The sequence below is a fragment of the Sceloporus occidentalis genome, unplaced genomic scaffold, assembly GCF_023333645.1.
Source record: "Sceloporus occidentalis isolate IW3139 unplaced genomic scaffold, rSceOcc1.0.p SCAF_280, whole genome shotgun sequence".
Classification (NCBI taxonomy): domain Eukaryota; kingdom Metazoa; phylum Chordata; class Lepidosauria; order Squamata; family Phrynosomatidae; genus Sceloporus; species Sceloporus occidentalis.
The window spans coordinates 809,561-833,426 of record NW_028317260.1 but is presented as its reverse complement, the minus strand read 5'-3'; the positions used below and the strand labels follow the sequence as shown (position 1 = coordinate 833,426).

Here is a 23,866-nt window from a genome sequence, read left to right as displayed (position 1 = left end):
CGGGTCATTTCTCCTGCCGTGCTTCCAAGGGATACGGAATTGCGTCCGCTCCTTGTTCAACCAAACAAGACCTGGATATTCCGGGCTGCCGATCTGTTCTATAAGCCAGGGAATAATGCGCGGCTTCTGGAAACTCATTCTGGAAGGTAATCTAGAGTACCCAAAGATGTTTAAAGGAGACAAGACCATCCTATAAGTGAAAAGTTAATAAATTATGTCTGTCACAGCTTTTAACATTATTCCACATCATGGAAGCAGATTGTGGCAGAGCCAGCATTATGCTATCAAATCCCTGCTGTGAAGTTCTCTACCTTCTCCTTCCTACAAAGGCTGCCTGAACCAACCAACAACAATCAGCTACTTAACAATAGTGGAGCGGTAACTCAAAGGGGGGGGGAATAACCTCTAAGATCTGGCATACAAGAAATAATGTTTTTCCCAATGGCCGGATCTCAACGTAATACCAAGATGAATTAAACGAGGATAAGAGAAAACTGCTCAGCGCATCATAACGTCAATATACCAAAGTGGAAACGTTACAATGGCCAGTACTGTGTCCATCACAACATGGCAGGGCAACAGCCCAACTTTATATTCCCAACTCAAAAGTTGGACCACCATGGTAGGTAAAACCTCTCTCTCTCTATATCCTACCAGGCTATAAATCTAACAATAGACAACAAAACCCTCCCTTCTTTTTTGTATCAAATCCAGAAGGCTAACAAAACCCCAAACAACCTCTTTGGCATCGATCCCATCAAGAGGTGAGATATTGGCTGAGATTCTACAAATGAATCAATAACTAATTACAATTCTATAGCTAGAATGCTATCCTTATTGCTGCTGAATGTATGTATATGAAGTCTTGTCTGCAGCCCATCCAGACCCGATCGCATTGGAAATCACGCATGAAAAACCTGTGTGTGTTAACTTACCAGGGGGGGAAAGTCCAAGACCATTCAACGCAACATTCTTTAACAAAGCTATTTCCGTTTCTCAGACCAAATACTTCCTGAAACCACCCCCTATCTGCTCTAGATCCGGAATTACACCAGAAGAGTTCATTGTTAGAACAGTCAGCTAGATGGCACCGCTGAACAAGTCTAGGAAAAGAGTGTGAATTCTAGAGCAATAGGAATAAAAAGCTCAGTTGGAAAAAGCTTATTTGAAGGCGCTCTACCAAGAAGAAGATGAGGACCTCTTTCTGGAAGGATTTACAGAAGATCTAAAAAAGGCTATAATGTATCTTAGTACAAGACCCTTGAAGAACACGAATCGTATTTGTTCTTCTGGAATAATATCAGAGTGACTTGCATGGGTTTGGAGACAGGACTTTGGGTTGAGGTGGGGAGTTGGAAGGTTCCACTAACACGTTCTAAATGTTTATGATTAATAACCAGATGATGAGTTTATGGTTTTGGTTGTTGATCTTTTTTTTTTTTTATTAAGCCACATCTTTTTTTTTAGCCTAGTTTCCGCTTTCCGTAATAACGTGACACAATCCGCCGACCATAACAGTTTCTAAGATACTTGTCTCATGGTTATTAACGTTTCATTATGTATATGTGATAAGTAATGTGATTGGATGAACCGAAAAAGAACAGTTGAAATACTAATACGATGATTGGTTAAAGATGATCTAATGATATTGTTACTGTATATAATTAATGGGTTTTGATTTGGGAGAGGTGCTCTAATCTGGAATAGTCTCCCTGAGTACATTTGTATTGTACAAGTGACAACAAATCCGTTAAATGGTTAAATTGATTGAACCTGTTGAACTCTCTAATTCACTAATGAGTCTGAGATTGCTGGTTAAATGCAAACATAGACATTAATCAAATTCAGCACCAGAGAAAAATATATCTGGGATTGCATTAAAATTCAATGGGCTGTACAACACAGAAATATAGTTTATACAATAACACCCCCCCCAGCGCTGTATAATAACAGTAATATAACCCCCCAGCACTGTATACAGTAATAACCCCCCAGCGCTGTATACAGTAATATAACCCCCCAGCACTGTATACAGTAATATAACCCCCCAGCGCTCTATACAGTAATATAACCCCCAGCACTGTATACAGTAATATAACCCCCCAGCACTGTATACAGTAATATAACCCCCCAGCGCTCTATACAGTAATATAACCCCCAGCACTGTATACAGTAATGTCGGTTTTATCTCATTTTGACCCAATAAACTCCCTTTATCTGCAGATCTGGAGCCGCCGTTGCTGTCAGTCATGTGATATTTTGGGTGAATTTCCCGGCTCAAACACCACACTGAGCTGATGCTTTATGGCAATGCTAATGAAGTCCGTTCCCCCATAGACTTTCATTAGTCAGAGAGTCTGGAATGGGTGATCAAGGCCATACTATTGTTTCCCACCGGCAGTATGATAAGGAGTCGAGGTGTTTGTCTAGTAGATTGGAATCAGATAAAAGAGCGAGAACTTATTTTATTATTCAAAACCGGAACAGTTTAAAAAAAAAATATATATATATTTTGGGGGGAATTCCCTTGTAATGTTTGCTCCTTAGCCACCTGGTTATATACATTCTTGAATAGACACGGGGGTCATTTTACCTCCAAGCAGTGGTGTGTTATTATGACATTTAGCATACTATGAGGACACATCACAGAAAAACTAATACTTTATTCCCTCCCAATTAATATGACATCACCCTGTGTTCCTATTCTTCCACCCTTTACTACAGATAAAAATAACCATTCCCGGTTTGACCGAGGTCTCATTAAAAACGAGGACTTCATTGAAACAAGCAGCAATGGATGTCATGATAGATCCAATATCCCCCCCCCTTCATAATATTATCCTATGTTATTCTCTATGTATTTCATTAAAAAATCCGTGCCTCGAGAGGAGCCTTCGTTAGCAACATTTTAATGGAGTCAAAGTGTTACATTAATGATCTGACATTCTAATTCATCCATTCCCTCATTCAAAATCCATCATCTCTTGTATGTCTCGTAGCAATGGCAGCATATCAGCCGTACTGGAGAAAGAGAGAGAGTCGGAAATCTGCAGGTTCAGCTCGTCGCTGTGTAGCGAGGAGGCACCGCAGTGGTAACTCATCTCATGAAGCATCTGCATCACCACCGGGGTAATCTACATATAGAATGAAACGGAAATAAGAGGGGTAGGTTATGTATCTAAGACCACTTCTGTATACGTAACACGCCTGTGTTCAGTTCTTCACTTGCTCACACTGTCATTTCACCAACAATCTTATTACATATATAATATATATCGCATTATTTTATATATATATATATATATATATATATATATATATATTTATATTCTATGTATCATATAATATTATATATATTCTATATATCATATAATATTATATATATTTATATTTATATATCATATTATTATAGATATATTTATATTCTATATATCATATTACATATCATATTATTATGGATATATTTATATTCTATATATCATATTATTATATATATATTTATATTCGATATATTATTTTGTTAGTATCCATTTAAGGACCCTGTATGCCCCGTAATTTATTGATAGGAAAGCAACTAATATAAGTAATTACATGATATAAGGTGCTCCAACCTTCTTACCGTTCATGGTATACCAAATAAGCTTTATTCTCACCTGGAAACAGCCCCGGAAAACATTAAACGCACACAGATAGCACCCCTCTAGCTGTGCCTAACAATGTCAGGACTCACTTGCACCATAATTAGTTTCTTTTTCCATGGTCTGTTGTCTGGCCAAAGTTCTCCAAGACAAACCCAAATAGAATATTCTGGGGATTCCTTCCTCTTGCCTTCAATGAATTCAATTAACTCTGAAACAAGAAATAAAGACAACTCAACAACATGGGATTCATTAATCATGTCCCAGTCCCTCTAACCCAGTATCCCTCTTTTCAACCCCATTGGAGTTGAAATGATTGGCATGTATCAATTTGTACCACAAAAAAACACGGGGACCTATAGTTAATGTACTCTCTGTTTTTGTCTGTTTTGTTTTATAATTATTCTTTTAAACGAGCTACTCATCGATGGGGCCATCAAGTGAATTAACCCTCTTGAGTCGTATATGCGACCGGACAGGCTGGTATTTCAAATGCCAGGTCAAAAGGTCAAATTCCAGACTTGGAGGTAGGTGAAAAAGTTTGAAAAACTGAACTTTCTATTAGCATGTCCTCCCCATCTAACAGATGGATTCTCTCTCCTACATGAGGAGACGTCTGCATGGGTGTGACGCGGGCGACACATACTTTGGGTCACCAAACACTACTCCAGAAACTGAACATCTCTAGGCGAAAGTGTTGGTAGAACTTGCCAATGTTGGTCAAGAACCCTTGAAGGATCCTATGAAAACAATGTAGGTTCTTAGGACCTCATCAGATGAGAACAAGTGGCAGCTGCAGGACCTATCTCAGAAATGAGAAAATGGAGAGCTTTTTAATTCTTTTCATTTTTTAGAGCAATAACTAGAAGAAAACATGCAAACGGATACCTGTCACAAACTGCTGCATGGAATATAGAACACTGTAGTCGGTCTTGTCGATGGCATTGGGTTGCCTTGTGGCTGGGGTCTCTGTCACACTCCAGTAGCTTCTGCACTTGCCCCTTCTCGTTCCACAGATCAATCCTTCTCTCGCCTCGATCAGTGTTCCGTGTTCCAAGTTCTCCAGTAGCTCTGTTATTTTCTTTGCTACGACTTGATCGTTGATCACAGGAATTGGCAAGCTCACGTCTTCCAAATAGCCCTCTGGATTTTCCTGCTGCCTCGAAGTGATACAGAATCCGCGAGGGTTTTTTACTAGCTTGCTCTTAATTAGAGTTCCTCGGTAATAAATCTTCACGTCGAATTGTGTTTCTGCAGAAAACATGAAACATTTCAATAATTAGTGTTAAACTTATTAAAGCCTGTGTAGATACCAAATGGACGTCCGAGGCCTTACAGAAGGTAGAAGAACAAGCCAACGATATCTTATTTGCTCCATAAACACGCAATATCGGTAAAAGTTATCACGTTTCCATCGAAGATGTTGATGGTTGAAACCTTTCGTGATTTTCATGGTGCCAGAGTTAGGCTTAACTTATTTTTCCATAGGCTGGACCCAAGAGCCTTACCAAATGTATTGTTGGGGAACAACGCAGCAAGGCTGTGCTGATGGACGCTTTCCTGTTGTGAAGGAGCATCTGTAACATGTGACCCTAAAAAATATTAAATAATAATAATAATAATAATTATTATTATTCGAGGTCAGGAAGGGATTTCACCACCCGTCACACATCATCATCCATCATTGGGAGTAATTGCCACCAGGCACACTCAACCCCGAGGATCCATCTGAACCATACAAGGTAGAGATTCTGTATAAGAACAGCATATTTAGGGTAATATTTTGTTGTATCCTTGGGGATCAAGGAAAAACTCAAGCTAGGGTCGATTATGTATCCAAGGTCATTGTATGTATTCCCCAAAAGTGGTGACCCAACTTAAAAAAAAAAAAGTGTACTTTACCGGCCTGCGCCTCAGTGACCCCGTGACGTGACAGCTCATCATAGACAGAAACTGGCCCAAAGACATTAGGCAATGAAATGTCCGAGTGCCGGTCCCCCTCGACTGAAGAAGGATTACTGGGGTGTCCTGGCCATGTAGCCATCTCCTCGGGGCTACGATACAGATCTGACAATCCAAAAAAAATCCCTTTGTTACATAATATTAATACAGAACTATAGGTGCTCTCGGAAATCATAACTTATTATTTATCACATAATTGGTATTATTTTTATGTAAATGGTTTGGTTTTAAGTTATTATGATTTATTTTTCCCCAGCTCTGGCAGCCACCAAAGGCATAACCATGATATTTGATGTCAATATGTATTAAATAAATCTATACGGATATACATTTTATCTAATATGGAGTCTTTAGTTGGCGTTTGATAGCTTTTATGGGGCCAAAGTGGGAAAGGATGTTGGCCCAATAAAAAGGTCTCAACTTTGACATCATTTTTTCTTGGGCTAATAGTTATATCTATTTTATTATCAATTTTTATCAATTTAATATGATAAAAGCAAGAATTAAAACAGGAAAAATCCAGAATTTCGATATTAATGAAATAAAATATGATATTTCTAATTTGTTTTTTAATTTTAGGAAATTACACCAAATGAAGTGTTCAGATGGTATGCTACCAAAAACCGCTCAATAAAACCAGGTTAAAATAAAGGGTTTTTTTGTTTTTTTTTTCTTTACCTTCCTCATGGTGGGAAAGTTGCATCTGCATCAAGTCATCAGATAGATTTCTAGTCTAGGGGAGGAAAAAAAAATAAAAATAAAAAAAATTATGTAATGATCCATAACGGTCACATTATAAAATGAATATAATTAGAATGTAATGTATATATAATGTATAATATGTTCTATTATTAATTTATATTGTTTAAGTACTTTTTTAACTTGAACTATTACTCAAACTTCAAGATAAAACGAAGCTTCAACTTAGATTTACTTTATATACAAGATCAAATTTCGACATGTTCAGATATATATATATATATATATATGTAAATGTTACAGGCGTAGTTATTTTCATTTAATTGCTCTATTTTAATTAGTCCATTCATTTAGAATTTCCCAGAAATGCATAGTAGAATTCCGTAGCCTGTTGACCTTTGATAGATTAATAAGTAGATAAATTATATAATTGGTTTATTGCATTAGCCATCTCTATTAAGTTATTTTGCTATTTATTAACTAATTTAGGCTTTTTTTTTTCTTCTCATGCCCGTACACAATTGTCTATACAGAATACTGTTCATGCATCCTTTCTACAGCCGATATACCAAATTCATCCTCTGGATGGCCAGAAGCAATCAGTGTTTGTACAAAAGCTAAACAAAATAAATAAATATACATATATAAAAAAAATGAAATAAAAAAAAAATAAAAAAAAAAAATGAACCAACCAAACTTACCATGCTTTGGGGGCTGGAAAGGCAGGTTTGATCTGAAGTTGGACTGCTATTTAAATACACCTCTTCAGCCGTCCCATCATCTGTCCGAAAATAAAAATTATAGGGAAAAAAAATTTATTGCAGCACCCGCTTTACCTCTGGAGTGGTAGATCTGGTGAGCGTGCGGCACTCAGGGGCCAAGTCCAGGCCTAACTTCAAACATCAAAAAACTGACAATAACTTTAACACACTTTGAGATAATGGTACAGAAGAAAAAGAGGGTCCTGATCTTATGAGCTTGCAATCTATTACAAATTCTCTAAAAATCAGATAAGCTTTAGTAAAGTTGGACTTCTGATATATAAATCTGGTTGTTTTTTTTTTACTTGTAAACATGGATACTAAAGGTTACGGCAGGTCTACCTCGAATTTTACCCCAAAGTCCTTCTCTGAATTCTCAGATTCTGTTCACCTCGGGTTGTAATTCAGCCCCGCGCCCCCCAGTACTTACCCTCGACACTATGGCCGCTTGACATCTCGTAGATCTTGTGGGGGCTGGTTGAATTAGTGCTGTTGTCACAGATCACCCGTATGCCAGCCTTGCGGTTGAGCGCTGAACGGACGTTCCTCTTCCATATGGCCGGGTTTCTCTCGTCCTTGCTGGGATCGTAACTACCACTGGCAAAAGCCCACGCCTGAATGAAATAAAAAGGTTAGAAAATAACGAAAATTTGGATTTAGGAATTTAAAATCCAACGTGAAGGGCCTGGAATACCAAGTGTATCATCTTTGGTGTGAAAGCGTCCTACAAAAGATCGCAAAGGATCTCCTCGGCGAGTTACGGTGCAGGAGCGGAGTCTCAGGACAGGGCCTGGTGCAGGGCGACCGCACTCACCCAGGTGTTGAGCACCTAGGGTTGTGCAGTCACATACCAGCGCCCTGACATAGCAGCTGATGATGTCCAGAACAAGGCAGAACCAAACTTAGCTGGATGTGGAAATCCGAACTAAACTTGGAGATATCCTGCAGGCACCCTGGAGCAGGCATGAGACATAGCACAAGACTCATGACAGGGTGCGGAAGCTAAGCAGAGTATCAACAGAAACATAGCAAACAAGGACAGAGAAAGGAGCAAGGAGGACAGAGCATGGAACAGGGAGACCAAGCAATGAACATAACCAGACAAGACATACATGATACAGGGCACAACAAAGGACAGGGAACAAGGCAAGGAACACAGGGGAAGGAGTGAGGAGCCAGAATCCTCAGACGCTTCTCCTTTAAGCAAGGATAGGACTACTTAACTGGGACATGGGGAGAGGAGAGAGGAACCGAAATCCTCAGATGATTCAGGGAAGAAGGGCAAAGGTACATAAGAGAACGACAAACATGAATACAGGAACTAGCCTAGGACTGTATGATAACTATTGGAGATTCCGTCACATCTTATGGCCATAGTATGCTTAGCCCACCACTACGCCAAAATACTCCGATGACGGTGGGTCCTAACGCTAATCCCTGCTGACAGTGCTACGAAACAAACCAAACATGTAAACCAAACACATAGCACTGAGACATACCTAGACTGCAGACTGAGACAAACAGAACACACGGGTGGGGCTCACCTTATAAAGGAAACGGAGCTGAAGCAAAGAGCTGAAGCAGAAGCAAGGAATGGAAGATCAGAACAGAGCAAAAGGAAATCCAGGAATGGATCGAAGCAAAACAGGGAAACTGAAACAAGACAGATATGCAGCTCCGCAGCCTGGGCAGAACATGACAGTATCCCCCTCCGAATGAGCGGCCTCCGGACGCGAACAGAAACATCAATAGAAGGAAGGCCCGCTCTGACGGGAGAACTGAAGAAACAAGTCAACCCAGGAACCAGCATACGGAGTCTGAAAAACTTAGGAGTCCTTCGATGACCAGCACTGCCGCTTAGCAGACCAATCTCCTCCAAAACAGGAATCAGAATATCTGAACGGGAATGAGGAAGTTGTCTCTAGCGGACTTTTAGGTCCAGACGAAGGCAAGGCAGATAAACCCACTTGACAGGGCCAACATGACGGGTAACCCACGTGCTGGGCAGACACGACGGGTAACCCACGTGCTGGGCAGACACGACGGGTAACCCACGTGCTGGGCAGACACGACGGGTAACCCACGTGCTGGGCAGACACGACGGGTAACCCACGTGCTGGGCAGACACGACGGGTAACCCACGTGCTGGGCAGACACGACGGGTAACCCACGTGCTGGGCAGACACGACGGGTAACCCACGTGCTGGGCAGACACGACGGGTAACCCACTTGCTGGGCAGACACGACGGGTAACCCACTTGCTGGGCAGACACGACGGGTAACCCACGTGCTGGGCAGACACGACGGGTAACCCACTTGCTGGGCAGACACGACGGGTAACCCACTTGCTGGGCAGACACGGCAGGTTGCCCACTTGCAGGGCACTCAACCAGGGTAGCCGGGATGCAGGCACTCATCCTGGGAGTAGCAATGCAGGGCACTCAACTTGGGAGTCCTCTAGAGGCGCTGGCCGCAACTCAGGAAACCCCCTTGGTGGGGCACGCTCGACAGGAAAGCCCCCTTGGTGGGGCACGCTCTACAGGAAAGCCCCCTTGGTGGGGCGCACTCGACAGGAAAGCCCCCATGGTGGGGCGCGCTCGACAGGAAAGCCCCCATGGTGGGGCGCGCTCGACAGGAAAGCCCCCTTGGTGGGGCGCGCTCGACAGGAAAGCCCCCTTGGTGGGGCGCGCTCGACAGGAAAACCCCTTTGGTGGGGTGCACACGACAGGAAAACCCCTTTGGTGGGGTGCACACGACAGGAAACCCCTTTGGTGGGGTGCACACGACAGGAAACCCCTTTGGTGGGGTGCACACGACAGATAGCCCTCTGGCCGGGCTCGAATGCTGCAGACTCCACTCCGCAAACTCCTGGCCGTATGCCTGCAGCCATATGTCAGGAAACCGGGTCCATACGGACGACTGTAATGACCCAGCGCGCCTCAAGATGGAGTTCAGTATGCAGTAGCGGAGTCTCAGGACAGGGCCTGGTGCGGGACGACTGCACTCACACGGGTGATGAGCATCTAGGGATGTGCAGCCAAACACCAGTGCCCCGATATAGCAGCGGATGTAGTCCAGAACAAAGTCAAATCCTGCAGGCACCCTGGAACAGGCATGAGACATCACACAAGACTCATGTGCAGGATGCTGCAGGCTGGGAGTATGGAAGCTAAGCAAAGGATATAGTAGAAACATAACAAACAAGGGACAGGGAGACCAAGCACGAAACATAACCAGACAAGACATACATGATACAAGGCACAACAAAGGACAGGGAACAAGGCAAGGAACACAGGGGAAGGAGTGAGGAGCCAGAATCCTCGGACGCTTCTCCTTTAAGCAAGGATAGGACTACTTAAGTGGGACATGGGGAGAGGAGAGAGGAACCGAAATCCTCAGATGATTCAGGGAACAAGGGCAAAGGTACATAAGAGAACGACAAACATGAATACAGGAACTAGCCTAGGACTATGTGATAACAATTGGAGATTCCGTCACATCTTATGGCCATAGTATGCTTAGCCCACCACTACGCCAAAGTACTCCAATGACGGTGGGTCCTAACGCTAAAACCCTGCTGACAGTGCTACGAAACAAACCAAACACATAGCACTGAGACATACCTTAGACTGAAGACTGAGACAAACAGAACACACGGGAGGGACACGTCTTATAAAGGAAACAGAGCTGAAGCAAAGAGCTGAAGCAGAAGCAAGGAATGGAAGATCAGAACAAAGCAAAAGGAAATCCAGGAATGGATCGAAGAAAAACAGGGAAACTGAAACAAGACAGATATGCAGCTCCGCGGCCTGGGCAGAACGTGACAATTCTTATTGTAATTTTTACTTCTACCTTTTTTTTTTTTACTATTACTAGTTTGCAATGTTTTTGCTTCTCTCTTTAAATACAGAATACATATATATATATATATATATATATATATATATATATATATATATATATATATATATATATATAAATATAAATATAAAACTCTTTCATTAATGAGTATTTTGGTTTGTCCGTTCCACATATTGTGGAAAAAACAATACATTATTGGGACCAACTAGAGTTGACCTTGTATTATGTGAAGGTATACTACGGTCCAGAAGAGAAGTCCAGTAGGGTGTAGAGGTGGACCTCAAATCATTTCTCAAGGACCATTAGTGGTTCCAGTTTTACGTCCTCAATGGAATACAACGTTCTCACAGTTGAAAGATTAAAATAACGTGGAAGAAAAGGAGAGATAAATAAGAACGTTCATATTTCACTCTGATATTTCAAGCTTTAAGGCGTAGATCCATCACATTTAACCCACCAGGTTATTGGTTGTTCTTATATGACATCGTTAGGTTATATATTCACCTCAAAGATTCTGACATCCTCATCGGAACGATCGTGCCTCAGACCGTGCTTCCAAGGGATACGGAATCGCGTCCGCTCTTTGTTCAGCCAAACGAGACCTGGATATTTCTGGCTGTCGATCTGTTCTACCAGCCACGGAATAATGCGCGGCTTCTGGGTGCCCATTCTACCACCAAGGTGTCCAGCTGCTGGAAACGACGGACATACAATGTTTATACGCAAAAGGATCATATAGTTGCCGTCACGGGATGGGACGGAGATAAAACAATAAAAGAGTGACCATGGCAAGAAAAAGATTAATTGGCTGTGTTAAGTTGGAGACATGGTCAGGTCCCACCTAAAGCCCTTTGGACCCTTTTTGTTGAACCACCAGCTGGCCTGACCATGAATATATAAGATTTCTTAAAAGACTATTTAAAGCAAACAACGGGGGGGGGGGGGTTACATGTCGACAAACTATGGAACAATACAAACGTCATACATACTAGATTAAAGTGTCGTGAAGCACCTCGCCCGCTGTCGGCCGATGGAGCGCCAACTATGCGAGTTACTCAATGAAAATCCCTTGCCAGCCGGCTGTACGATTTACTCATTAGTAATTATCATTGGTGAGTGTGTCATTTCTATGTGTACAGAGCCTACCGGCACATAGCCGACGCATTCCACTGAAATCAGACATGATTTATTTATTTAAATATTTATTTTAGACTGTTAAAATAGCCAAGTCCAAAAATAAGCATCCCAAGCAAAATAAATGTAAAAAACCCCCAAAAAACAATAAATAAATAAAAAATAAATCAGCTTTTGGCGTGAAAGGCAATGGGTGGGAGGTGTGCCCACCGGTACGGGGGTTTATAGAGGGGCAATTAATATACTGTGATTCTATAACATAAAAGCAAGGGTAATCTTGATGGCCACCGGACACAATCAGCGATTCTATCGGGTTTGGCTCGTGTGAATGGGGATTCCTGCCCTGCAGAATGGGTAGAAGACAGCTTTGTAGGATCTTGTTTGAAGCTCACAGGAGGTTAAAGCTCAGATTCCCGCGTGTGAAAAGGGCTGTCGGATTTAATTCATCGATTTAAATCAGAATTTTTGATAGAGAGGTTTTACCTTGGATGATCACAACAAGTGAATCCGGGACGCTCAGGCTTCTGTTCTAGAATTAGTTTCGTTTTCATATCTTGTTCTCCTCCTTCTTCTACTTGCTGTAGACATTTCCACTCCCCCCTTGCTGGCTCGGTACGTAACCTGATCTCGCTGGAATTTCTTTCAAATACTTTCCTTTTTGATTGCTGCCTGATACAAAAAAAAATAAAAATAAATAATAATAATTTAAAAAATGTTAAAAAAATAATAAAAAATAAATAAATATATATAAATATATATATATAAATAAAATAAATAAAAAAAAAAAACCTCTAGTAATTTAAATCACATTGAAGCATTATATGCCAGCTTTCAAATCCAAACTCACATGAAATAAGCGCGAGGCTTTATTGCTCTTGATTTTGACCGAAGCTCACAAGCCGAGTCAAAGCATGAGAGGCGAGAAAAAAAAAAAAACATACAATGGCTGGACTTTCTCACTAAGTAGATATAAGTGATAAGGGGGGGTTATGTGTCGCACAGTTAACCCTTAAGAGGAAGCATCAACAACAACAACAAAAAAAAAGAAAGAGAAGAGAAGGAGGGACTTATATACTCCAAAGCTCATTGGTACTTAATGATAGTGTATTTTCTATGTGGTAGATAAGTAGAACAGCTTCCCAGCAGAAGTGGTAGAGGGTAATACAGTGAGGGTATTATACATGCATGGGATAGACAAACGGCTCCTGAATCTAAGACGAGACCAAGGTTTGAGTCTTTACAGCAGGAGAAACGGGAAGACTAGACTTCTATGTTCCTAATGTGGTTACCTTTTGACCAACTTTGGTTTTATGATCTCTTTTCATGTGAAATACAAATGTTTTGTATAATTTTTTCAACAAGCCGGTCTCATGAATTTTGTTTGTTCCACGTCTTTTTTTTTTTTTTTTGTCTGAAACCCCAAAGGAAAACATAGAATTTTGGTAAAAGTACATTGGTGGCAACTAGTTCTTCAAAGGCTACAAATGGAGCGTGTGAGGAAGCCGTGGATGATCAGCCTGTGGCTTCCATCCTCGTGGACGCATCTCCCGATCTATAGTGAAGAGCACTAAAAGGTCAAGACCACCAAAAGTGACCAGAACCTTTCGAGTGGTCTACTAAAAACATATTTTGGGCTGGGCAGTCTGCATGGACCCACACTTCAGAACTATCAAAAACAATGTATATTCCCCAAATCTTTGAAGTTGTGATGCTCTCGGATAATTTAGGAAAACCAATTAACATACACTGGCCTGTTTGAGGACTGGCAATCTGGCACACCGGGCAAAGGCCTGGAGCGTATCATACTTACCCCATCGGCCACTCCAGCGTGGGAGTCCGGTGGCTTCGGGTACGTCATTTGGCCTTAAAGTGCCGGGGCCGATAAGTCATCCTCTCCCCAGCCCTGATAAGGAGTACGAGGGAGCGGGGTCATACTGGCCTTAAAGTGCCGGGGCCGATAAGTCATCCTCTCCCCAGCCCTGATAAGGAGTACGAGGGAGCGGGTTCCCAATGCGTTTCTCTGAGGGCTGCCATCGCTACTGATGGAGTGTGCGCCTATGGAACAGGCAGAAATGTGTCAATAAACAGAGAGAAAGCAGGGTTGATACAATGTTTTCACAGACGCACCAAGACGAATAATAAAAATGTGGTAAATAGAATAAAATAAAGGTTCTAGACTTACTTATTCTATCACTATAAGTACATAAAAACATATCATTGATTATATATATATCAGGCCTTTCCATTTTCCTACAAGGTGACCTCGATGTGACATCGTATCAAATGTCTCTTCCTGCCCAACTGACATTTAACAGGATGAAGCAGGTAAACATCACTTTAATTAAAACTCATGAAACAGCCTTTTTAAAACTGCATTAACCTATAAAAAGTCTGCGTCTTCCGCAAAACATGTTTGAACGGATAAGGTTGATGCCGACCGCACAACCTACACAATGCGATTGGCGGAGGTGTCTCCTCGTTTCTTGCTCAAGATCCTGAAAATCGAGGGAACTACCTGCTTCATAATACTGCGATATCCTTGAATAGCACAGACCAACCATACAGCGCTACAGAATATGATGGCACTATAAAAAAAACAACAATAAGTAATAATTATTATTACACAGAAAGTCAACATCTTGTCAAGAGTGGAGAGCTTTGAGACACCTCCAGCAGAGTCTGTAAAGCAGTTTATCGTAGAGTGTGCTTATTAAACTAGATTTTTACATGTATGTTAATAAATGTATATTTTTTTTCTATTTGTCCTTCAGAACGTATAATTCCTTCGCATTGTAATGTCATTTAGTTTTTTTTCTCGTATCTCTAGTTCTTTCACATTCCAGTAAATAATTCTTTCACTTCCGCAGCTTCCTACTTCAATTTCAGCTTTTCCATTCCTGTCCTTGTAGAAGGTTCTTCCACCGAAGACGCCTCAATCGAGCTGGCCTCAGCTGCGTGACTCCTGCTCATACCCTCCTAGGAATGAATGAATGAGGGCCCCTCCGTGCCTTTTGTGTTGCACGTAAAGGGTCAGGATTGAAATTATTCAGAGAAAAAAAAATCTGCAAAGACCTTTTGTTACCCGTCCATATCTACAGAAATTAGACCTCAGGAATTTATACTGTGAATTTGGGTTCCCGTAATCCCAAGGTAAATATCTCCCAACAGCCAAAAGAATGGTGAATAAGTCTTGTTGCACCCACAAATGTATCCTACTCATCACACCGCTTTTTTGGGGGGCGACTCCAGCACTACATCTCAGAAGCACCCAATTAAAATAAAAATCACATAATGGAACTTCACCTTAAAGTAGAATGAATCCGTATTCCTGTAAATTGTATCGACAATCTAGAAAATGTATCATGATTTACTGTATCCTTTTCTCATTATTCTCTCCTACCGGACGACTTTATTAGAAAATATGGCTTGCAGCTCAGGCTGTAATCCGTCAAATAACCTCACTGGAGATCGTGCCGAGTCTACTGGGAAATAAGGACAACTTCACAGATAGCGATTGAAGCTCCACTTCCCAGGAGCCACCAGATCGGCCGGCAGCTGCACCGGCATTTGTGGGTTTTTTTTTTAATAGGAAGGCTCATTAAATGTGGACGCGTTGGGCATAACCCTCACTGTATACAGTAATACCCCCCCCAGTGCTGTATACAGTAATATAACCCCCCAGTGCTGTATTCAGTAATAACCCCCAGCGCTGTATACAGTAATATAACCCCCCAGTGATGTATACAGTAATACCCCCCCAGTGCTGTATACAGTAATATAACCCCCAGCGCTGTATACAGTAATATAACCCCCAGCGCTGTATACAGTAATATAACCCCCCAGTGCTGTATTCAGTAATAACCCCCAGCGCTGTATACAGTAATATAACCCCCCCAGCACTATATACAGTAATATAACCCCCCAGCGCTGTATACAGTAATACCCCCCCAGCGCTGTATACAGTAATATAACCCCCAGCGCTATATACAGTAATATAACCCCCAGCGCTGTATACAGTAATATAACCTCCAGCGCTGTATACAGTAATATAACCCCCAGCGCTGTATACAGTTATATAACCCCCAGCGCTGTATACAGTAATATAACCCCCCAGTGCTGTATACAGTTATATAACCCCCAGCACTGTATACAGTAATATAACCCCCAGCACTGTATACAGTAATATAACCCCCAGCGCTGTATACAGTAATATAACCCCCCAGTGCTGTATATAGTAATAACCCCCCATCACTGTATACAGTAATATAACCCCCAGCGCTGTATACAGTAATATAACCCCCAGCGCTGTATACAGTAATATAACCCCCAGCGCTGTATACAGTAATAACCCCCAGCGCTGTATACAGTAATATAACCCCCAGCGCTGTATACAGTAATATAGCCCCCAGCGCTGTATACAGTAATATAACCCCCAGCGCTGTATACAGTAATATAACCCTCAGCGCTGTATACAGTAATATAACCCCCAGCGCTGTATACAGTAATATAACCCCCAGCGCTGTATACAGTAATATAACCCCCAGCGCTGTATACAGTAATATAACCCCCCAGTGCTGTATACAGTAATATAACCCCCAGAGCTGTATACAGTAATATAACCCCCAGCGCTGTATACAGTAATATAACCCCCAGCGCTGTATACAGTAATATAACCCCCAGCGCTGTATACAGTAATATAACCCCCCAGCGCTGTATACAGTAATATAGCCCCCAGCGCTGTATACAGTAATATAACCCCCAGCGCTGTATACAGTAATATAACCCCCAGCGCTGTATACAGTAATATAACCCCCAGCGCTGTATACAGTAATATAACCCCCAGCGCTGTATACAGTAATATAACCCCCAGCGCTGTATACAGTAATATAACCCCCCAGTGCTGTATACAGTAATATAACCCCCAGAGCTGTATACAGTAATATAACCCCCAGCGCTGTATACAGTAATATAACCCCCCAGTGCTGTATACAGTAATATAACCCCCAGCGCTGTATACAGTAATATAACCCCCAGCGCTGTATACAGTAATATAACCCCCAGCGCTGTATACAGTAATATAACCCCCCAGTGCTGTATACAGTAATATAACCCCCAGCGCTGTATACAGTAATATAACCCCCAGCGCTGTATACAGTAATATAACCCTCAGCGCTGTATACAGTAATATAACCCCCAGCGCTGTATACAGTAATATAACCCCCCAGTGCTGTATACAGTAATATAACCCCCAGAGCTATATACAGTAATATAACCCCCAGTGCTGTATACAGTAATATTACCCCCAGCACTGTATACAGTAATAACCGACAAAAACCTGCTTTTATCCCATTTTGTTCCAATAAACTTCCTTTATCTGCAGACCTGGAGCCGCCATTGCTGTCAGTCATGTGATATTTTGGGTCACTTTCCCGGCTTAAACACCACACTGAGCTGATGCTTTATGGCGATGCTAATGAAGTCTGTGCCTCTATATTATGAACATGTCAAAATGTAACATGAATAAAGAATTATTTCTAGGAAACTTTTCAGGGTCCAATGGCACTAGGAATAATGTTTCCAACGCAGCATTTGGTTACAGAAGTGTTACATTCTGCAGAGTAGGTGGGACGGTAGCTTTAGGGCTGTTTTTAGAGAGGTCATCATTAAACATGGAAAGAAGAACACGAGATGTAATCATTCTACGATCTGTCATCTACACCTCGATTTCGTCTATAAGGTTCTGAGACAGGACAGTCCATAATAATTTGTATTCTCGGAACCTTTAGTGCTGAATAAAACTATGGCTGCTCTCATTTTACACACAGGGGGGGCTTCTAATAAACATATTGCATATTTCCTCCCGTAAGCACCATTATACAGGTTTATTTAATGTACCAACCTATACAGAGAATTTGGGTAACGAGGCTTTCTAGTTACCCTGTTGTGTGTCTTAAGCACTGTCTAAAATATTTACCCCCGGGGAATTTCTGTTGTCTTTTTTTTTTTTTTTATCACCCTGTCCACGCAGGTATTGATTATAGCATTTTGGATTCCAGGTAACCGCTCATGAGAGGCGAGTGTCCGCCTTGTTTGTGCAAACTCAATAAGTAGTTCACAAATATCAAGTATGGTTGGAAGTGTTTGCAGAAGGTGCGCTTGGCCCAGATAGGGAGGACAACCATATGGTATCATCAACGCTCATCTATCGACCTGCCACAATTCCTACATAATTGTGTAATTAGCTTATCTGCATAGATGTTATTGCCTCTTAAGTCTTAATTAGCCAATGTAATAACGCTATCAAGACGCGTATGACTAACGCCAAAAGCAATAAACCTCGGGGGTACCACTGTCATCGACGCAGCTGCCGAGATGCCCAAAGAAGGGGCAGGCGTTGAGTATAAATCTCAGGCAAACGAGGGATTCATCCTCATCCTCATCACCTCTGGAGACAGACGACAACGCTGCCAAAAGATAAACCAGAAACACCGAAAGAGTAAGTGATATATATTGCAATTTATCATCAAAGAACACCTCCCCAGTGTTTAGGAAGACCAGTCACTCTTTGGGCTTCAAACCCCTGATGTCCCTCGTTCCTCTCGTGATGACCTTTTTCTAGGAGCTCAAAATGTTTGTTGGGTGTGAGGGTATCACAGGGTTTTAAATGCCCCGATGAGTTTTGGGGCATATACTTTATAAGAGCACCTCAGTGCCAAGTAATAAAACCCAACGTTGGTGGCCACCATAGATGTTACTTAAGTGGTCTCCAGCCAAGTATTGTGAGCAACAGCATTTCCCCCCCAATCTTAGAAGTCTTCAGAGACATAAGAGGAGAGTTTAACCTCGGTACAAAGACCACCTACACTACGTCGTGGGGTGCTTGGCATTGTCGAGGGGGCCTGTTGTGGGCCGAAGTAAGCAGTGCTGGGCCATTGATACTCACTATGGCCCCATGTACCATGAAACCCCAATTTCTTCCCCGCCTAGAGCCTAGTTTCTTTCAAATTAATGAGCCATTGTATGTACGTTTAATTATCAGAACATAAAGCAGACATTTCTTTGTAGAGCCTCTGAGAACATCAAAACAACAAAAATATATATTTTTCTTATAAAGTGCATTTTTATTTATTTTCCTCAGTTATGCATTTGACAATGGAGTTCAGATCACTGGTTCTCATATTCCTAGTTGCCCTGCAGCTTGTTGCGTCCTCTCCACTTCCTTCCAGGTGAGATTTATACCATTTTACCATGGAAGAACACCTCTCCAGTGTCCCTGTTTAGGAGGACCAGTCACTCTTGGGTCTTCAAACCCCTAATGCCCCTCTTTCCTCCTCCGACGCCCCTCTTTCCTCCACGGATGCCCCTCTTTTCCAGGAGGTCAGAATGTTTGCTGGGTATGAGGGTATCGCAGGGTTCTACCAGCCTGATCTCTAACCAAAAATGTTGGGTGTTTCAACAGGAACAAGCGTCACGTGGATGGCATGTTCACCAGCGAATTCAGTCGGGCGCGGGGATCAGCTGCCATCCGCAAGTACATTAACTCCGCGCTGGCAGGGAAGCGGTGAGTGCCACAAAGATACAAATTCATCATTAGCTTCATAATTCCTAAAACTGATAAACATTTCTGAACCCTCCCCAGAAACTATTCGTTAATCATGTACAACGTTGCCAGGAATACAAGGTTGCCAGATTTTTTTGCTTAACATATATTTTATGTAAACTTTATCTGATATCATCAGATATACGAAGTAACACCAATTTCTCGTTATTAACAGAGATACAGAGAACATTTTCCAGCCTGACGCCATGATGAATGTTGGACCTGAAGCTACTTCCCAGAAGGCTTTGACCGGGTACAACGCTCTTCCAGAACTTCGGTAAGTGTCTTGCTAACAGAATTACACGGAGTGGGCAATATTTATAAAGAAACGCTCTAAAACATGTTTCATATTAAACAGCTGGTGTGGGGACCACAGGAATGGTCCTGCTGATGGCTCCACATTTAGAACCTTGCCCTAAAACCACTCTTATAATACGGGCTTTTGTGTCATTATTTTATTCTGCATATCACTGATCCATTTTGTGATCCCCGGTTGTTGTTCTTTACTTGTGTTTTGTTCCTCTCCTTGGCTCTACCTACACTGTGTTCTGGCAGAGCCAAGGAGTGTGAGTTGTGATTCAAATACAAAATTCTAAATCTGGCAGTGGTTAGTGGAAACCAGTGGTCTCCAGATCTGGTCTCCAAGAAGTCCTCTCCAGAAACGTAACATCTTCCGTGTCCTCTCGTGCCAACACAAGCGGATCAACCAGTGCTTATTTAAGGTGGAATCAGGTCTTTTTTGAGGATATCTTGACCTGTTGAAGGGCCGGCTAGAAGAACCAGAGCTAGGGACTTGTAAGTGAACAGAAGACCCTTTAATAGAATCCACCCATTTAGCATCACGATATTGATCCAAAACGTCACTCATTCAGGTTCCTACGCAGGGCAACCTCGACTAAACTCAACCATCAACTTGTCAACGCCAACGACTCCCAACCCAGTCCTTAAGGCATACGGACAGTTCATTTGGTTTTTTTGGGATCTTCCAACTGGAATAGAATGTGACGGTTACTAAACAGTGCAGTTATTTGCCTCGAGGAGTGGGCCGCCGAGTACCTTTGCGTTCGCAGCCTCCCATCGAGTTAGGATCTGTACCGTCACAGAGCTCTTTAGTAGGTTTTGTGAGTTTGACCAATTCCAGATCCACTTCTCTCTTCCAGAGAAATAAAGCCAATTTGGTTGAGTTTCAACTTGACTCAACCCTGTTAGTGAATATCTGGTTCTCTGTGCTCTTTTTTTTTTTTTGGCAATTTAACTCAAATAAAGCTTTGAATGAGGTCAAGTTAGCAGTTGAGTTTAGAAGAGATATGAGTTACTCCTTTAAAGCCAACAAAACCTTCAGGGAATAGACATTGTCTATAGAACATTCCATCGGGTCAAATGTGGATTATTGATGTAATAACAGTTTTTATATAAAAATACATATTCTGGAATTAGGAAGCAGTCTCATCATCTTCTAATAGAGAAGGGATTTTATTTGTAGACGCGTCGATATATTTTGGTTAAATAAACCAATTCACCACTAAAATAAACCGGTTCTGTGAAATGAAATTAACTCTTCCAATGCTTCTGTTCCCATCGTCTCTCCAGGTCAGAGAATAAGGAGATGAACGGCCAGGATGTGACGGACAGTCAGGTGTGCTCAGCTATCTTGTATCTGCTTAAAACAGCACCATACCAGTCCACGCATATTACACAGGTATTAACAATGACATCATAGCGACCTATCATAAGCATTATATATAACTGGAATATATCACCCAGGGCAGCAATGATGCTAATGCAGCCCTGAAGAATGCGCTTTTCATAAAGACGTCCAGTGGAAGTGGGACGTTCTCCCAGTTGTTATTGTTCCACGAGTTTTTAATCCATGAATGTAGAATAACGCTGCCCTGATTGGCTGCGCGAGGGCTTTCTGGTCTCATAGGGTTAAAGAACGCTGGGAACTTGGATCTATAGTCTGTCTTGCAGCCTTGTGCCTCTTAATCACACGGGGAGATCCGCCTGTGGTACTTACGCCTGAGGTCTATGGGGATGGGTATGACGCATTACAAATTAACCCTTTAAAAGGCTGAGACGAGTGCTTGATATCTTGATATTGGGCAATCAGTGCAGGCGTTTGGACATCACTTCTATGAGATTATAGCACAGACCAATGTATACTGTATACGTACAGATGGGTTTTATACGAGAGCCACTCTCCCGGCCCCTCGGCTTTGTTCTGCATACAGGGATGTGGGGTGCTTGGTTATGACATCATAACCCTATAGTGGATTTATCTGCCCCCCCATGCAGGCCCCTTGAATTTGTAGAACACAGGACCACCTACCAATGTGTTTCTATAGACTGTCCCTGGAACGTTCTGTGATTGTTATATCGTTAGGATTATAAAGGGGGGAAAAAAACGTAATTCCTATAAGGTTATGATGTCATAACGCATCCTCTATATACAAATCCAAACTTCATATCAGCAATTCAAATTATTACCGTGCTTAAAGTTTCCGGCGTGCGTCTACTTGCGGTGGAAAAATATCCCTTTACGCAGCAAATGATAAGATTATTTTGTGTAAGCAGTACGTCCGGGAAGGAGATAATGTAGCAAAGACGTTAATCTGCGAGGCAGCTATGTTATTCCCCCCCGCCTCCGCAGACCGGACACGTGCCTGACGCTGCCTGTACACGACTCCAGAGGCGACAGGATTATTTCTGAATGAAATCAGTGCTCAGTGTCGTGTATCTGCAGATTTATCTAGCAAAAAAATTCCATGAAGATGACTAGGCAGGAGCGTCTAGGATAAATGGTAGTAAATAAGTGGAACAGCCTCCCATCACGTGTGGTAGAGGGTAATACAGCGAGGGGATTTAAACATGCATGGGATCGGCATACGGCTCCTGAATCTAAGACGAGACCAACGACTGATTAAGGAAAACCAGATGTCAAATTCTATGTTTTTGAGAATTTCATCAAAAAAAAAAATAAATCTACATTTGTTTTATTAAAGTATTTTTTTTCTCTGTTGCGCAGGATTATTAGGCGTTTTAATGAAGATTGTACACATTTATGGATGAAGTTTAGCATATGCAGAAGACAAGAATCGTCCAATTTCTACAACTCATCAAATGAAGACATTCCGGAAGAAATAAATGGGTTTTAATTAAGCAGAATGGCTGACATAGAATGGGGTCACCCAGCCGCGGACTACGAGCTCTTTCTTTTTTTTTTCTAGACTAGTCAATAATAGCTGCATCCGATATAAGTCTTGGTGTCACAATAACGAGTCCGCTAATTACCTGACCAGCCTTCTACGCAGCGATGCAGTAAACATACTTATATATACAGCTTCTATGCCATTGGTCAGAAATCTACCGCCATACTCGTTTGTCTCCTTTAATAAATATGAGATTCTACGTTTGTTGTCTCGGATGTCTTCTCTGAGAAGGTCAGTGATCCACTTGGCCAGCTGCACTCCATATTTCAGATGTCAACATGTCCACCTTGGACGGACACCGTTCTCATTTAATTGTACGATTTCCTTACGCTTTTTACCCACAGTTATTGAATGTCCCATCTGGACATTCTAGCTCCAGCTGAATAGGAACATCTAGAACCACCACAGAAAGCCCACGGCAAGGTTCTTAGAAGGAGGGGGAGATGTCTAGATATCTGGTTATGCATTTCACAGAGGGTCAATCATTAGAGTCCTCTGTTCTAGAGGAGGACAGATGCCCCCTTACTCCAAATCGATCTTCATAGGAAGACTTATAGGAGGATGTGACCCTTGGTCAGGCCTAGGTTGGCCTCTGTCTAGAAAGCAATTTGTTTTGTCAATGAGTCTACATGATTGCAACTAAACCCAACGTTCTAAGTGAGGACAAGAGGGGAATAATATCCCACTTCAGAGGGTCTTCACGTTGGTCCACAAGAACGTTCATCAGGACCTCTTCAGCACAGCTGGAATAAGCTGCGTCTTTCAGACACTGTAAGAAAACTACAGAGCCAATTTCTAAATTTGGAGCAATCACCATGGAAACCAAAAGGGATATCCTCCAAATAATGCGTTCATACCAGGTTTGCTTGCACGTATTATTCCAGGGGGCACGCGGTTTTCATTTTAAACCACAGATCCTTTGACTATATGTGAAAAAATTGTAAATTAGACCTAGACTAGGTAAATAAAACATTAATCCATATTAAGATGATTATGGCAGAT

The 23,866-nt window shown here is 42.0% G+C and overlaps 1 protein-coding gene across 1 annotated transcript; it reads right to left on the bottom strand.

The window, feature by feature from the left end:
- Positions 1–2,963: 2,963 nt before the first annotated feature.
- LOC149275566 (interferon regulatory factor 3-like) lies at positions 2,964–11,590 on the bottom strand. The gene is made up of 8 exons (XM_089504592.1): positions 11,426–11,590; positions 7,491–7,674; positions 6,992–7,080; positions 6,279–6,333; positions 5,541–5,705; positions 4,527–4,889; positions 3,731–3,849; positions 2,964–3,134 (listed from the first exon to the last, which is right to left on the bottom strand). Exons 1-8 carry the CDS (start codon positions 11,588–11,590, stop codon positions 2,964–2,966), a joined length of 1,311 nt encoding a protein of 436 aa, XP_089360718.1.
- Positions 11,591–23,866: the final 12,276 nt, after the last annotated feature.